The sequence below is a fragment of the Oxyura jamaicensis genome, chromosome 1 (genome assembly GCF_011077185.1).
Source record: "Oxyura jamaicensis isolate SHBP4307 breed ruddy duck chromosome 1, BPBGC_Ojam_1.0, whole genome shotgun sequence".
NCBI lineage: Eukaryota > Metazoa > Chordata > Aves > Anseriformes > Anatidae > Oxyura > Oxyura jamaicensis.
The window spans coordinates 32,268,535-32,286,123 of NC_048893.1; the positions used below are offsets into that span (position 1 = coordinate 32,268,535).

The 17,589-nt window shown below is 34.7% G+C and overlaps 1 protein-coding gene across 1 annotated transcript in view; it reads left to right on the plus strand.

The window, feature by feature from the left end:
* The window catches only part of ARID2 (AT-rich interaction domain 2), a 104,771-nt gene that overhangs the window by 57,904 nt on the left and 29,278 nt on the right, over window positions 1–17,589 (plus strand). The window contains exons 4-12 of the mRNA XM_035331415.1: window positions 189–322; window positions 1,150–1,368; window positions 4,114–4,181; window positions 12,550–12,616; window positions 12,703–12,953; window positions 14,109–14,205; window positions 14,285–14,494; window positions 14,871–15,038; window positions 16,053–16,128. Coding sequence (XP_035187306.1) covers window positions 189–322; window positions 1,150–1,368; window positions 4,114–4,181; window positions 12,550–12,616; window positions 12,703–12,953; window positions 14,109–14,205; window positions 14,285–14,494; window positions 14,871–15,038; window positions 16,053–16,128 — 1,290 coding nt within the window. The remainder of the gene's footprint in view (window positions 1–188; window positions 323–1,149; window positions 1,369–4,113; window positions 4,182–12,549; window positions 12,617–12,702; window positions 12,954–14,108; window positions 14,206–14,284; window positions 14,495–14,870; window positions 15,039–16,052; window positions 16,129–17,589) is intronic.

A 17,589-nucleotide genomic window follows, 5' to 3' on the forward strand; every position in this document is an offset into this window, starting at 1 on the left:
TCACCTATTGTCAGTCTGACTCACGTTTTATGTTTTATGCCACTTTGACTACTGTTTCCAGTAAATCTTCATGTTTGTACGATTTGTTTCCTTCGGCAGTTCATCTCTTGAGGGAGATGAAGGATTGAGTTATACTATGTATGTTAAAACTTATGCTATTTTTTATTTATTATTATTTTTTATTCCAGCTATCTAGAAAAGTATGAAAAAGTCCATCATTTTGGGGAGGAGGATGATGAGGTACAACCAGGCAATCCAAAGCCACAACTTCCCATTGGTGCAATTCCATCTTCCTATAACTACCAGCAACACAGTGTGTCAGGTAAATTTTTGAGGAAAAAAGTTTTTTTTTTTTTTTTTTTTTCATATATATTTTGGAACAAGCTACAGTGTATAAATAAGTTCACAATAATATTAAAACCATCAAGTCTATAGGTCACTCAAATTGTTAATACTTCAAAAACCTTTCAATTGTGAGCCAAAATAAAATTAATATATTTAATATATTAATATATATTAATATATAATTCATTCCAAATGTTTCTCTTTCTAATTAGCAGGGCTGAAAAGTTACTGTTCTTGAAACAAGGTATCTTGAAAATATTCAGATTTTGTTTCCATTGTATCAATCATTACACTGCAAAGCCAAATACCTGAGTTGAGCATATGATTAATTAAGCTTTAAAATCTGAGGAACAAAGCTCATGCATAAGAAGCCCGAATCAACCCCGTTGTAATTTACGGACCAAAGTATCAATCTTGAAAAGAACCAATAAGCACATCGGAATCTCGTGGACTCTGTGGAAGGGATGTGTAATTTGTTGTGTAGAGAGTGACTCCAGATGATATCCTGCTTTAATTAAAGTTTGCATTTTCAAAGCTTTTCTATGGAAGAACATATTGCAGTTTTCCATTCTGGAGATGTTGAAGGAATTAATATCTAACTAGAAAGGTACACAACTAGGTAGAATGTGTTCAATGTTTTGGCCAAAGACAAATGGAAAAATAAATTGAATACCGTAAAAGCAATACCTTCTTAATAAACTAATTTAAAAATAATCATTCATAATAACATAGCACAATATCTAGTTTGAATATTAATTAGTTTAGCTGTGAAAACATTGTTTTAATTATTTTTTTCTTATTTAGATTACCTTCGTCAAAGCTATGGGCTGTCTATGGACTTTAATTCACCAAATGACTATAATAAATTGGTGCTTTCACTGTTATCTGGACTCCCAAATGAAGTGGATTTTGCAATTAATGTATGTACTCTTCTTTCAAACGAAAGCAAGCATGTCATGCAGCTTGAAAAGGACCCTAAAATCATCACATTACTGCTTGCTAATGCTGGGGTGTTTGATGACAGTAAGTATGTGACAACATTTTTGCAACAGAGTCAATACCTGTTTGTTGCATCTTTCACAATCCTTAATAACCAAAATGTTTGTAATTTATTGCACTGTAACATACCAGTATCTAGTTTTCATTTTTACCTCTTCCACAATTATTGTTTATATCAAACTTGGAAAATTACAAATAACTTCTCAGGTGATTTAAAGCAGGGTTATTTAACATTTTAATGAAAATTAAGAATTAGTTTTTTAGAGACAGTTAAATTGTTCAAGTTGCTCAAATTCACAGCATTGGATTTCCATTGCTTATAGTGTGTTACTGCTTTCTTCTAAATTTGTAGGATAATACTGATTTTTCATAATTATTTTCTAGTGACAATCACAAATTAAAAATTAAGAAAAGGCAGTCTGTAAACTGACCCAGTAAGATCTTATCCTGGTACTTTGCATTTAACTGTAGTGAAATTCAGAAAGCAAAACTCAAGGGATAAGAGATACTTGATGTGTTAGCACTTCAGTTTTTAAAGGGAGTCTATTCCATCAGAATACTTTACTATGTGAAATAAATTCTTCTGTTTGAGCTGTTCCGTGTGGCCTCCATGCCAAGGTGTTCCTTGTTAATTACTTGTCTGTCTTTCTGTCAAGGAGAGGGGAAGAAAAAAAAAAAAAAAGGCAATCCTAAAACTCATAAAAGCATAGCTCCTTCCTCGTGGTGAGGAGGAGGAGGAAGTATTTACTGGGTTTATGTACTTTTTTTTTTTTTTTTGAGTTTTACAATAAGAAATAGCTGAAATGAACATTTTTAGCTAAATATGTTTGTCTGCTACTACAGATGATCATATGTGTTTGAGTGTAAATCTGCTTTGCATGTGTAAGCACAAACATAGTATGGTATGTCAGAGTTCCTGTTTTAAAATTCTGGGAAAGAATCTATGCTAGACATTGTACACTGTTTTTACATTGTTTAAATGAACTTTTTTACATAATGATTTGTAGCCCCCCTCCCTCTCAATATAGCATTAGTATTTTCTGACTTCTCACTTATGTTTGTGACTTGTGCCCATGCCCTTCAGGTATGATTAGATATTAATCATTTAGGATCTGCATCTACCCTAGTCACAGGAACTTACAAAGAAAAATGTTTGAAGGGAAGCTAAAGTGGAACATAGCCCACCACGTTAGTAATTCCAAGGATGCTTGCTCTCTAGATTTTTTTTGTTTGGCCTCACTCACCATTCCTTTGATGGAATCCTTTTATGGATCTAGAAATCTGTAAATAATTAAATTTGTATTGTTATTTCATGATCTTTTGGACATTGCAAAGGTAGATGGCGTTTTTTCAAGCTCTTAAATTGGACTCAGAGCACAGGCTTGTTCATAGCTGGCCCCTATTTGTATTTCTTACATTGAAAAATATTTGAGTGACAATAGTGACAAGGGGAGTGACAAGCATGTAATGGGCTTGCTCTTTTCTTTCTCTGGGGAAACCTTCATTTTTATCTTTTTTTATCTTACTTGATACCTCTAGAGATTGTCTTCTAGATAAATCCAGAGAGTGTCCTAGCAGCATTAGGAAGACTAATTAAGACAAACTGGGAAAAGGGGGATGCTTACGCATTTTTGTAGCATGGATTTTAATTTTTCAATTTGAAATACTTGTGTGCTTTTGTGCTATAAATAAAAAAGGTAAATTGTCAAGTTTGGTGATTAAATGAAATTTGTAATTAGCAAACTAAGTATGAAAATACTGTCATGATAATTTCAGGTGTAAATAAATGATAGCTGACTAATTTCATTTAAATTTAATGTGTGTTTTAGATTTGGCTTGTCTATAATTAAGGTGTTATCATTGTTAGTAATAATATTTATAATGCAGTGTTTCTAGGTAACAAGAAAAATGTTTTCAGCTCCTCCCCTCCCCGCCTGCCCCAAATAGTTTGAGATGACAATTGCATTGTATGCAGTAGGACAGTCCCAGGGGTTTGAGGAGTGTCTAGTATCTACAATTTGAAATGCAGCATCAGTCTTGGTTTGGTTTCTGTAAGAGTTAAAAGCTGATGCAATCTTGGAAATTAGATTTTTTTGCATTTTGCTCAAAATGATAAAACATTGCAAACCAAAATATTTAAGTGTAACTTCACCTGTCATTAGTTCATTACAGAACTATTGCAAGACAAACCTTAGTTTTAGATAGACTAAATCTTACCTTTGCTGCTTTTAAGCAGTAATGATTAGAAAAGCTGTGGTGGTGGCTCCATCAAAAATCCAAGAACATTCAATACACTTCCTGCTTAATTATTGACTTTCAGTTGAGTGCTGTCAAACTATCGTTGCTACTCTTCTGTTTTTTGGAAAATATTAATGGGACTTCACTTAACTATTAAGGTAGTGTTTGCACATGGAAACTAGTTGTTGACATGGGATTGAAAATTGAGGAGTCATCTTGTCTCCTTTAAAAGAGCTCTGGAAAAATTTCCCATAGTTTTTCATTTCATTTATTTATTTATAGGGTTCCCAAACTAGTCCATTCTTTATAGACTAGTTATTCTCTATTTAAACTGCAAACTTCCAGTAGTAGTTAATTAAATTACTAAAGAAATTTTAGCAGGATTATACAATTTAGTGCAGGATTCTTCTAAAGAAAAGGAGACACTAGAATAGTCTGTAGTGTTGTTGAGTCTTTAATTTAGTTTGTGGATTAGTAAAAAGTCAAAATGTTCATTTATATTTTACTGAATTCTGCTTTTTATGCTTAAAGCTTTAGGATCATTTTCTGCTGTATTTGGAGAAGAATGGAAGGAGAAAACTGATAGAGATTTTGTTAAGGTAATTTTAAAAATATTAAATCATTTTGAACTGGATATGGTGGGTATCAAATCCTTTAAAAAGAAGAAAAATGAAGATATACTAGCATCTTGGGTATCTATATCCAAGATGCTATACTAGCATCTTGGGTATCTTGGGTATACTAGCATCTTGGGTATCATGGGTATCTTGAATTACTCGATCTTTTTCCTTCTGTTTAAATATAGTAGGACACTAAATCACAGCTATCATAAAATGTTTTGATAAGCAGAGGAATAAGTATTTAGAAAAGATAGATGTAGGCAAATGGATAAAGAGATTCCACGTTTCTTTTTGTAAAGAAAACTAGTATGTGAGATGGAAAGGAAAACTTTAGCAAGAGAAAAGAATGGTGATCTTTCAATTAAAAAACAAATAAAAAACAACCACCAGTGTGCTGCGTTATGAAAATCAGAACCATGTTAAAAGAAGCGTAGGGCAAATTTCATTAAGTTAGAACTGTGAGTTTGTTTCGGTTATTTTTTTTATTCACAAGGCTTTTTTATCTTCCCACTAGAGGGCATGATATACTCTATTAGTAATGAAATTAGGTAAAAAATGTAAGAGAAGTCACTTTGTGTAAATGCTTCCTCCTTATTCTAGATGAGCATTTAGAGGTGAATGAGAGTCCAAAATGTACTGTTATCTGAAGGAGGTTTCACATTTCAGCATATGCACTTTAACATACAGCAACTTCCATAAATAGAATTTCAGGTGAAAATTTGTGAGTCTGAAATAGCAACATATATTCTAATCTAGCTTTTCTCTAATTTATGTTTTTTATTACGTGAAAATGTGAAAAGGTGAGCTGATGAGTTCCTTAAAAACTGATAGCCAGTTTTCTGCTCAGTTTCTTAATCTTCTCACACATTGAAATGTCTTGCCAGTGTATAAAGATATATTAATTAGGATATATTATTAATAAGACTGTTATTATAGAGATTTTTTTTTTTTTAGGAGCTCTTTCCATTTGCCTTTTTTTTTTCTTTTTTATGTAACTTGATTTTGGGACAAGTTGGGGAATGGTAGTGTTAGTGATAAATTATAAATATTGTTGAAATGTCAAAGAATAGATTCCCTAATGATAATTTCCGAAATAAAGTTAACAACAAAAAGAGTAAGCTCTCATTTTGCTTGTATATAATCTTGTAAACATGGTTCAAGTGTACCAAAGGCAAGCATAAAAAATAATTCTTGATAATATGTTACCTTTTCCAGTGGGGAGTATGTCCAGAGTATTATAGGTTGTGTGTGTGTGTTTTTAAGCACTTAACACTTCTGTTTTATCTTCACCCTAAACTGTCACAGACTGTTGCTGATCTAGAGCAGCAACAAGTACCATGTTTAGATCTATAAACATTTAGAATTGCACGGAATTCTAATTCATTATATGTTCATTAATTATATAAACTTAAGTAATTGTGATAGATAAGGACAGATGGTTCTGATAAATGTTTTTAAGCAAGTGTGAAGTTGAACCACTGTAGCTGCAGTAAGGTTTACTAATAAGAGACTTGGATACTCGCCAAGCTCTATTTTTGAGCCCTACAACCCATATAGTACCATTCTGTAGTGAAATACCACTGAAAGCATGTCAGAAACTTAACACCACATCTAAAAATAACTCTTAATGCCAAGAATCCAGATTTTTCAGAACATCTTACTTAAAGCGTTTGTTTGACCCCACTACTGGAAGTCATTTATTTTGTATTGCAGCTGTGACTGTATCAAAACAGAGGAAGCATTATGGGAGCTTCCTGACATAGAATGGAGATACTTGGCTGGCAGGGTGGATATGGTTATATCTGTCTTTTAAATCGGTTTTACAGCTTTAAGATTAATAGAATGGCTATTGAGTGTGTTGTGCTCCCTCCATTCACTGTTCACATTATCTTTTTAAAAATTCTTCTTAGCTTGTTTTTATTTTACTGCCAGTGGTTTGTTCGGTTTCCTAAGGTTATCATTCCAGTCTGTTTCTCTGCTATAGTGACAGCAGATTAGATATTTCTGTAAAGATGAAAACAGAAAAGAACAGAAAAGTTTTTAAACAGAAGAAAAAAAGTGCACAATTATGAATCGAAAGAGATAGTCTGGGATAGTGATGGCATGAACATAGAAATGGTGGATATTAATAACAGGTTCTGGGAAAGAGCAATTTCTTTACAAATCCTAAGCTAGTAGGAGTTGAGTTGATAGAAATTCTCAAATCTGTAACCATTACCCTCAGACACTAGTTGATTTTTTTCCTTTGTTGGAATTTTAGTTTGTTTTTCACAGATAAGTATTAGAAATCTTGAAGCTGTTTTGAAAATGATTCTCAGAGTAAAATTCAGGATTCATAGAAGAAAAATAAATTTGGTAATTAATAATAAATTTGGTTCTTGGTAATTGTGATTTAAGTGTTGCTGTGTCGGTTTTATGCAAAAAGTACTGAACTCTTCCTAATCTTAATTTGCTGAAAATAGCTTTCAAATGCAATAGACAAAATATAAATGATCAATGAGGGATGCTCAGAACATTTGATGTTTCATCTATATACCTACACTTATTAAATCAACTCTTTTTCCAAGCTTCTTCTTATGCTTATTAAAATACATGACTATAAACTTGGAACTTTTTGATTTTACAGAGGCAGCTAGTTTCTGTATTTTAATACCTTTATAAATATAATTGGGGTCATTTCAGGGGTCATAAAAATTGTCTAAGTTTTTACTTAACATTTGCTTAAAATTAACTTGATTTAATTTTTAGTCTCTTAATCGTATTAGTATTTTTAAATTACAGTTCAAAAAAAGAAAAATGGCCATGTATTTTCATTATTTTTTCTCATTCTTTTACTACATTTTAGTTCATCCTGAGTAGTACAGTATCATTACAATTTCTCCCACCTTCAGCTATCTAAGTCATTACTGTTGGCTATTTGGTATTCAGGCAACTCTTTTAGTTCTCTATTCATGTATCATAAAGAATTTTTCAAGTGCTTCAGCACCCATAGTTTGATTTTTATATTCTGCTCTCTTCCAGTTTTGACTTAAAATCATTTTACTTTACATATCCTCTCTTTCTGAACAACTCTGGTACTGCTTATTTCTGATATTGCTTTCATTTAGCTGAATTACCTTTCCATTGTCATCTAACTATATATATTACTAGTATATTTTCACTTTGATACAAAATGTGATGTTTTTTAGTCTGTCTTCTGCATATTTTGTGCAATGGTTAGTTACAGTAGATTTCCTTTAGATTCTATCCATCTTTTTACCTTAGTCAGCATTGATCAGGCATTTAGGAGCAAGTAGAAAGCTCTGTGCTAAAGAGTTGTATTACTGCTGCTCTCTCTTTTCTAAACATACCTACTTCACTTTCCAGATGACATTGTAAGCCACTATCATTTTTTGTAAAGCTTCACAAATGGCTAACAGTGTCATGATTCTTTCAAAACAGTCTTCTGGTTTGGTAATGTCATATCCACAAACAAAGTGGCTTAAATCTTTCGGTTTGTCCTTTAACACCACTAATATTCCAGCTGAAGTGTATTTCTTTACTTTATACTAAACTTGGAGAGAATCAGGTTTTGTTTCATTGTTTGCATGTTTGTTTTGCCAATCCTCACCACATTACAAGTTTTCCAATCTTCTTTTGCACTTTCCATTATATATAGTGCTGGATACTTTCTTGCTTTGTACAGTGCTTCCCTCTAAACTGAATCAAATATCTTTACTAATCAGTGAACATGAATGCATACTTAATCTCTGTTCTATTAGCTGTCAAAATCTGAGTATCACTTTAATTGTGCCTGCTGTTTTCCCTTATAGCTATGTTAATTTCTTGCTGTCTCCCTTTCTGAGTTTTCCTGGTCCTGCAAGTAGGCTTAAATCTGTAGTTAGGTGCCTCTTCTGGCTGTGGAGTTCCAAAGTCCATGCTTATGCACTTTCTGTGCTTTCTTTATTGCTTTACATAACGCCTTCTGTCCTTCCCTCCTTCCCTCCTTTTATTGTCCAACTCTTTTCTTTGTGTAAGCTTAATATTCATTTACTGTGCATTTATTTTTTGAGTCTGTCTCACATGATGTGTAGGGAGAGATCCTTACAAATTTACATGCCTTAAGTACTTTCCAAATGTGACTTCCTTTCTCTTAGTGATCCGTCAAGCTGTTGAGCTCAGATTTGGCTCCACTTGCACTCATATTTTTCTTGGACAATAAGTAGCCATGATCGTTGCTGCAGTACATGATTTGTGAACTCAGACATCCATTGTTTTTTACAGACAGTAATTTGGTCGATCTGATTTTCAGTGAATTATGTATAATCCTGTGTATCTTTCCAGAGGAACTTGTCTATTGACAGTGATCAGATTGTGCACGTGAATCAAGTTCTTTAACCCCCATCCATTATCTCTTATCATCTAGATGTCACGTAGTCAAGTGTTACTTGTTTGAGTCCAAGTTTTAGCTTTATGTTCCAATTATCGGTATTATATAATGACCTAAAATATTTATATAGGGATAAATGTTGATAAAGAGCTTCAATTTTTCTTCCTTCCTGCTCGTTTCTGTTGATACTTAGTATCGAAGTGCAGCTATCCACACCTTTTCGTAGGGAAGTAATAACTGCATGTGATGCTTATTTTCTTGCTTCCCTGTTGTTCTTCAAAGGAGTGCTCAGGTTGATCTAATCCATCTTACTGCACTCTTGACTTTTCTTTGGGAAAATAAAAGTGCTGGCATATTTTGCCTTGTTCTTTTCTCACAGGTGGATCTCAAACGTATGTAGGTTATTTAATTCTGTTTTGCACCTTGTCATTCCCTGATTCCCCTCCCCCCCCCAACCCTCCCCACCCCCCCACATTCTTTTCAGTGATCTTTCTTCCATAGGATGTCTCAACACCTTTACTCAGGAGTACAAGATGTAGGTAATCCTAGTGCTGTAGACGAAGAACTGTTGGTTGGTTATTTTATTTTTTTTTTGATCACTTACTGTCAAGACACTTGATTCCAATGTGAAGATCTGTCTGAGATATGGAAACATCTGTATTTCACCAGAATTTCAGTGGATAACTTTCAGAACAAGGTGCTATTCTTTGTTAATTTGTGGTTTTCTCTAGTATGGTTTTTAAATATTTTTGTAATTAATGGAAAATCCACATCAGCTCTCTATGGTAAAGCTTTCAGGTGTTCTGGAGCTCAAAATACTGATAAAAACTTACCAGGCTCCCATCTGTACGTTCAGCATTTGTTGTAAAATGCTTGTCAACAACTAGAGTCTTAGGGAATTCTGTCTTCTCTATAGTTAACAGTTCATTTCCAAAATCATTGCTTGAAATACCAGATGTTTTGGCTTACCTGCTTGGATTTTTGAATGTTACTGATAAGTGAAGCTATTTAAGTTACTGGCTTGTTGAATGGAAGATGTAGCTTCCTGAGATTGGCTTGTTGTTTGTTTTTTACCTCCCCTAAAAACTAGGGGTGTGTGTCTGTCTGAATATAGACCAATATTCATGTCTTTGTATTAAACAGTATGAGAAGTGAGTGTTCTGGTCCAGAGCCAGACTGGTTCTAGAAGCATGCATGAACTTACTGCTGACCTTCTGATTTTGAAAGCATTTCTCCAAGTCATCCACAAGGCTGTTGAGGTTGTGCTAGAGTGGCTGAATCAGTGTAATTCTTTTCCATATCCTCTGTAGAAACATGCTTTTCTACTTTGTTTTTGGATGAATGATTAGGCTGAAGAGAGTATGGTCTATCACAGGTTACCTGCTTGGACATCTCGTTTGAATATGTATGTTGTCAGCTTCTTCCCTGTTCTGGGGTATCAAGAGTCTGGAAGGATTTCCTAACAGGTTTTTGTTCTGTGAGGTGCCATGCTTTTTCTACTCGGTCTTTCTCCTGAGTTAGCTGTTCATGTACTAAGCAAGTATGAAAATACAACTTCTCTGAACATCACAGCTACCTCCAGTAGGACTCAAGTGACAGTGCTGGAACTTTTGCAGAATGTTTGAAATCTTAAAATCTGCAAAGTGATCACACGAAGTTTGATTTACTACTGCAGAAGACAATTCACGGTTGCTGAAACACCCCCGATAAATGCTGGCTTTGGGAATGTAAGCCTACAGGTTTTAGTGAGCAAAAGGCCCTGGGACACTTCTGCAGGTAAAGAAAGCAGCGTTCTCAGTGAGTGTGATCATCTGCAGCGATAGCGTATGTAGAAATAAACACAAAAGAGAAATATATAATAATAACAGTTACGTAAGGAAACTTTCTCTGGTGCCTTGGAATCTCTCATTTTAGCTGGCAGAAAGAAGCCATGTTCTGTCTTTTTCTGAAAAAGATGAACCTATCCTACCTGACACCTACAATTGTTTGTCAGACTGCTGCTTAAGGAAGGGGAGAGTGTGTCAGTTGTTCAAGCATCTAGGGTGGGTCCATTTATTTTGTGTTAGGCGAGATATGTGCTCTTCCAGCAATGTATTTCTGTCCTCATTTTAGCCATAGGACTTTGAGGCTTTATCTTCAGCAGTATCTGCTGTGTCTTCGTCTGCATAAAAAATCAAATCGTCATTTTGCACTCTTTTGAGAACATGCCTTCTAGATGGAAAAAATAAGCTCCTTTGAGAGTTCTTATTGCCAGAGGTTCTTAAACGTTTGGCTTTGGACTGTAAGCTGAAATACTAAGAGGCAAAAAGTGGGTTATTGGAAGATTCAGCTAGCAAAATGTGATCGTGCTGTTTTACCATTTAACATGGGACAGCAGTTTTAACATTGCGCCGTGATTGACTTTGTCCTCTTCCAAAGAGGTTCAGGTTAAAGATGAAGACTTCTAAGTATCTCTGCTCAATAGTCACGTAAAAATAATAATAATAATAATAATAAATCCTTAACTGATTAAACAGCTAATCCTTAAAAGCTTGTAAGGTTTTTCTTTTAAGTAGCAGTGAAATATGAAGGATTATTGTCTTCATTCCTTTTCCAGAAGGAAACATCCTAAAGTAAAGAGTCTATTTCCAGATAATATATTTTATATGCCCTTTAAATCAGGACTGAAACTGCTTCCCTAAATGCTATAGTCTCCTTTTTTTAAAAGGAAAGGCAGCTCAAAATGAAGTACATTCTGGAAACTTTATTTCCATTCCTTGGTCTTCTATGGGGTCTTGATTGTAGCCTCAGTATTAACTAGAAAAATCTGTTTATCACAAACAGTAGGAGGCTAGATTTTTATCTAGCTGTTCTTGTCTTGGCTAAAATGAGGTAATAATCCTTTCTGTGCAAGTCAGCCTCTTTACTAAACAGCACTTGGATGTCATTTAGCAGCATTGCAGTGACAAATAAAATTCCTTTCCTTCCAATTTAGAAAATCTGTAGTATTATATTTTTCAAGAAAATAATAGTGCCAAGCTTGGTATGAATGCTGTAATTTAGTAATTACATTTGCATAGCAAAATTTCTCCTGCTGTTCAGCTGGTTGTACCATCCTTCCCTTTTTATCAGGATTTATTTGTGCTTTTATTCAGTGTTCATAGCCAGAAGAGTAGCTCTATTTCTTCAGTGAGTCAAAGAAATGTATACATTACTCAAATGAAAGTTTACATTTTTATTCTGATGTATGCATTAGAATATATTATGTATCTTTAAGCTTTAGTAGACGTTAGAGTGTATATTTTTATTAGCTTGCAAACCTTTGATTCCTTGATTGATAGTTAATTTCACCAGGCCAAGCCATGTAACCGTTTACAGATCAGGCCATATATTTATAAAGTAATTTGAATTCTAGTCTGCTGAAGTTTTCTGCTTTACATTTATTTATAAAGGTTTCTGGTGGCGGTGGTTGTTGCTTCTCTCTGTTTATTGAGTTAAGATGATGTGGAAAACATTTTAGAAGCTTTAGAAAGTCTCTCCAAATAAAATCTTATCTGCTGGACTTCTGGCAGGAGCTAAGGTTTACTGAAACTGAGAGAGATCATCTGCCTTATGTATTCACTGCTTGTAGGAAGCGAAAGAGAATGAGCTCTACTTTTTTCCACTTATTGCTGGATTTGTAATGGTTTGTGGAAGAACACCCATGTAGTTTCAGTAGCGTAGCTTGAGGGTACTGTTGGTTCATCATGAAAGTATACTTCTGGAACTTGTGAAAGGAAGAGCTTCCTCATGAGAAGTACTGAACATCTTGTGTGTCATTCCATGAGTGAAAAGTTTTGATGCTATTAGATAAGTCAAGACTTAGGGCACTAGCCTATTTTTTAACAATAGGCTTTTTCCTATTGAAAAATATTTTAAAGTAATAAAAATAATAAAAAAATACTAATTCAAGAAATATAATCCCCTAGAAATTAAGTGTATTTCTATTTTTTCCTTCAGTTTTGGAAGGATATTGTCGAGGATATTGAAGTACGTGACCTAATTTCTGACAGAAGCAAATCTCAAGGTGAGAAATCTTGACTAAGCTTAATCCATACATGTTTGTAAATACACCAAAGGAAGGACTAAAATATCTGTTTATTTACCTTGTAGAAATTCCATCAGAAGATTGGATTTGGGAATCTTTATTTCATCCACCTCGCAAATTGGGCATTAATGATATCGAAGGGCAGCGGGTTCTTCAGATCGCAGTGATTTTACGTAATCTTTCTTTTGAAGAGGGAAATGTTAAACTTTTGGCAGCTAATCGTACTTGTCTTCGGTTCCTGCTACTCTCTGCTCACAGTCATTTTATTTCTCTACGGCAGTTGGGGCTTGACACGCTGGGAAATATTGCAGCAGAGGTAATGTGCTTCAAAACAGAATAATTAAAATATCATTTGATAAAGGCATTACTTTAATGTTAATTAAATGAATTACTTTTCCTTGATAGTTGGATGAAGCAGTAAATAAATCATTCTCTGAATTTGTAAATAGCAATTTGAAAGTGAGTATTCAAGGCCAAAAGTAAAAAAAAAAAAAAAAAAAAAAAAAATACAGGCTGTATGTGTTAGTTTACTTAAACAGATTCACATGGAGAAGTCTGATTACGTGAGGACATACAGGATATTCATACTGCATAATTTTCAGTTCTGCAGATGGAAGAAGGGAACTAGCTCAGTTCTGCAGACTATACTCTAGCTTGCTTGCTTCGTACTTCCTTTAGTTATAATTTCAAAACAGAACATTTGAAAAAAGCGGGTGGTAGAGGGTTTTATGCCACGATGAGCAGGCACCAGAATGGTGCTGGATATAGTGCCTGAATCATGAGACATCTTTTTTCTTTTCAAAGAGATTTGAAAGTAATGTACTGTGTCATGTTGCCATATCATTGCGCAGATAAATAGTACAGAATTTACAGGGAGTTATGTTCAATTATTCCTTTAATTTTTAAATATAACAGATACATTTAAATTAAATGGTTAGATACCAGAGTATGAGACTTGAAGTATTGGTCCACTGCTCCATGTCTGAAGAAGTTTGTGTTTTCATTTACTATGTATCCAGCTTCTCTTGAACAAGAAAGAATGTTACCTGTTACAATGTCTGAGAACTCTGGTAGAGAAGCAGAAGTGGATAGAAGTAGGATGAACAACTGTGGTAGCCTTTGGGAAGGAATGCTTGTTCCTACTCGAGTTTTGCTCTTTGGCGGATGCTAAAATATATTTGAGTATGCTGTTAGCTGCATGGAAATCAAGTTATTTTCCTTAGTCTGAGAAAAAATGTAAATTAGACTGCTACTTCAGAGTAGAAGAGGAAGAGGGGGCTAAAAATGCTAGCTAAAATAAAAAAAACAACCTCACAGGGTTCTGTTTTTGTGAACGCAAGTGCCATTTAGCTATGCTCCATTTAACCACTTTTGAATCTTATGTTTTGATGTACATATTTAAGAATTTGAACTGTTAGCACTATATGCATAGCGTTAGTCATAGATTTTTTTTTTTCTTTTTTCCTATCAGCTTCTTTTGGATCCTGTTGATTTCAAAACTACTCATCTAATGTTTCACACTGTTACAAAATGCCTCATGTCAAGGGATAGATTTTTAAAAATGAGAGGTAAGATCTCAAGCTATTCTTGTTGCTGTATTAGAATTTAAATTATTGCTGTTAAACTATTTTGTATTTTTTTTTGCAGGCATGGAAATCTTGGCAAATCTTTGTAAGGCTGAAGATAATGGTGTCTTAATTTGTGAATATGTGGATCAAGAATCCTACAAAGAGATCATATGTCATCTCACGCTGCCAGATGTGCTGCTTGTAATCTCAGCACTTGAGGTGCTATACATGCTCACAGAAATGGGAGAAGTGGCCTGCACAAAGATTTCTAAAGTAGAGAAGAGCATAGGTAAGGCAGAAGCAAGACAAAATCTGCTACTCTCACCTACATAGGAAAAAAGACTTCAGAATGGGTCATGTTCAGTGGTTGAAAATGTGGCTTGCTTGTGTGCGTGTGTGCACAGCTCAGCGATAGGTATTGCAGTAGTAAATTTTACTATAATAACTCTTTGTGTCTGCAAGAAACTGATGATGATAGTAACTATGGAAGCTAGAATTATTTTAAAATATTTTTATGTCAGTAAGAAATTGTGTAAAATCTGCAGAAGCATACTGAGGCTTGTTTTCTTTCAACACTTGACAATTTTAAAGCAAATCAATTTGTCCTAGCAGCATTCATTTGTCTTGTCCTAATGTCATTGTCGATTTTGCATTTAATACTTTAGATACATTAGTATGTCTGGTTTCTATGGACATCCAGATGTTTGGACCTGATGCGCTTACTGCTGTAAAACTCATTGAACATCAGTGTGTTAACCAGCAAGGAGTACCTGATGTCAGACCACCAGTAATGGATCATGGTTCTTCACAGGCCCATGCAGCGGGTGTCCCAGGTTAGTATCACTACAAGGGAACATACTCTTCTACAGAGTTTCCTATGTGGCATGTATAATTTCTGTCTTTTGTAGGTTTCTAGTTGATTTACATAAATAAGTATAGCATTATATATGGTGTATGTGTGCGTATGTTATATATGTGGTATATATAATGCTATAGTTATTATATATATATTATATATGTGTGTATATATATACACACACACACATATGGATATATATATATATGGTATTGTGGTGGTTTCACCCTGATGGACAGATAAACTCTACTGCAACTGCTCTCTCACTCCTCCCCTTCAAAGGAAGAGGTGGAGAAAAATAGAGTGGAAAGGGCTCATGGGTTGAGATAAGGACGCGGAGATTGCTTACCGATTGCTATCGTGGGCAAGCCAGACTCAACATAGGGAGTATACCTCAAGTGCATGCAGAATAGAACAAAGTTACTCATTCTGAGGAGAAACAGAGAAAGAATCAATGTGACATATAGTAATATTCACGTCCAATGTTTCTGGAACGGGTTTAGATATCTCGGTGGAAATGAGTGGAAAAGAATGTGACTAAGGAGATGAATGAGAATGAATAGAAGGAACCAACGTGACATTGAAACAAAATTCTTTACATTCAACTTGTTTCAACTTAGGAGTTGGAAAAACTACTATGTATTTGTGCCTGTTCTTGTGGAGCATCCTGTCATTCTTAAATCATATTCGGTATTCTGTCCTTCTTAGAGTTAGCACTGAGATCATGGATCATGATGATGAATCTGGAAGCTGTCCTTCACTAAGTGGTTGCTTCATGATTCCACTTCAGTGGTGTCTCTGGCCTTGGCCTGCCCTGCTTCATTTTGATAAACTGGAAACTGGTGCAAATCTGTAGTCTTAGTCCACCTCTGTGACTTACCTTAGTTGGAAATACCCAGCTTACAAGCATAGGAGAAACTGTATCAGTGATAGTCATGGCTTTGAAAATCATTTGTTTCATTCAGCAAATATGTTTTTTCCTTCCCCACAGCCTCTAGAGCAGCACCACATGTTGCTCCACCACCAGGAATAGTAGAAATAGACAGTGAGAAATTTGCGTGTCAGTGGTAAGTGCATAGCTCTATTCAAATACCTAAATGAAGAAGAAAAACTATTCATGTGTCACAGATTTTCCTAGCTTGCTTCTATTCACTGTTAGACTATTTTTTTTGAAAAGTATAAAGTAAAACCGTTCTGTCATTGCTTTGAAGTAGCATGAAAGAAAAAAGTCAACCAGAATGTTCACTATTGGACAGTTGATGCTTGAAATTAGTTGTTTTCTCTCTTTGAATATAATTAAATTAAATTTTAACTCCTGTGTTGATTTTATTTATTTTTTAAGTTGTCAGGCATCATTATCTGTTTCATGAGTGTTTTTTTCAGGTAATGTGTCACCATATTACTGCACCAATGTAGAAGTAATCCTCAAATTATGAAGCTAGACCACGCAAAACTATCATGTGACCACTGTAAATCTCAAGCAGGTTAAGGAGTATTAAAGCCTGCCCTCCAAATTATTTTGTTTTCACCTAACACTGTTGTTGATTACCTGCCAGATAGTGAGAAAAAAAACTATTCTGCCAGTGGTTCTTACATGGGCTGGGAATGATCTATTCACATTCTAAGTATTTGTATTAATCGGTTCTTGATGGACCTTTCTGCTTGTGCTGCTCAAAACCTCACATGTCCATCTTAACCATCAGACAAGAGCCTTCAAAATGAAGTGGCTACGATTTGTTAAAGCTTAGTGCTTCTAGCTTGTGATGTCGTTTTACTCATTTTTCCAGCAAAGTATTGATTGGATGGGAGAAACATTGAAGATTCTTGTTGGTCAACTGATGTTTCTCTTATGCTGTTGTTTGCACTCCATGAAGTATTATATACTGCTGATAGAATGAGAAATTTCACGCTAGATACTTAAACAGAGATACCTGGACTTGGGATCAACCACACGTCAACTTAACCATCTACAAGTTGGTCTCTAGACAAAGCTGTTTTTCTAGGCTGCCCTTTAATTAATGGAGGGGGAGATTCTCCCACAGTTAAATTAATTGCCTTCACCTGCATAATTTGTGACAAGATTACATATTATCCTCTGGTGCCAGCTTCACTCTATTAACTATAGAAAGCACTATACATCTAGTTTTCAGTAGTAAAGTTTTAGGCAAGGTGAATTCTGCACTCTAATAAAACGTAAAGTGGAAATTTCAACTGTTAAAATAAGTGTGGGTAGATACCATTCCGTAACTGTTCAATACCATCAAACTACAAAAGATAATGAACCAAACCATAGGGAATAATGTCTGGAAGATTTGGAAGGTCGTCCTTGTTTCTGAATCTCTGTGCAGTGTGCTTCTGCAGCTGTCAGTGATGAGTACTACTATTCTGTATTTAATTTTCTTCCAGTTAGTCTTAGGTAGGTATGAATTATTGAATACTAAAAATTAACATATATTCCTGAAGATTCTCATTAAATTCTGACTGTGCTGGGGGGGGGGGGGGGGGGGGGGGGGGGGGGGGGGGGGGGG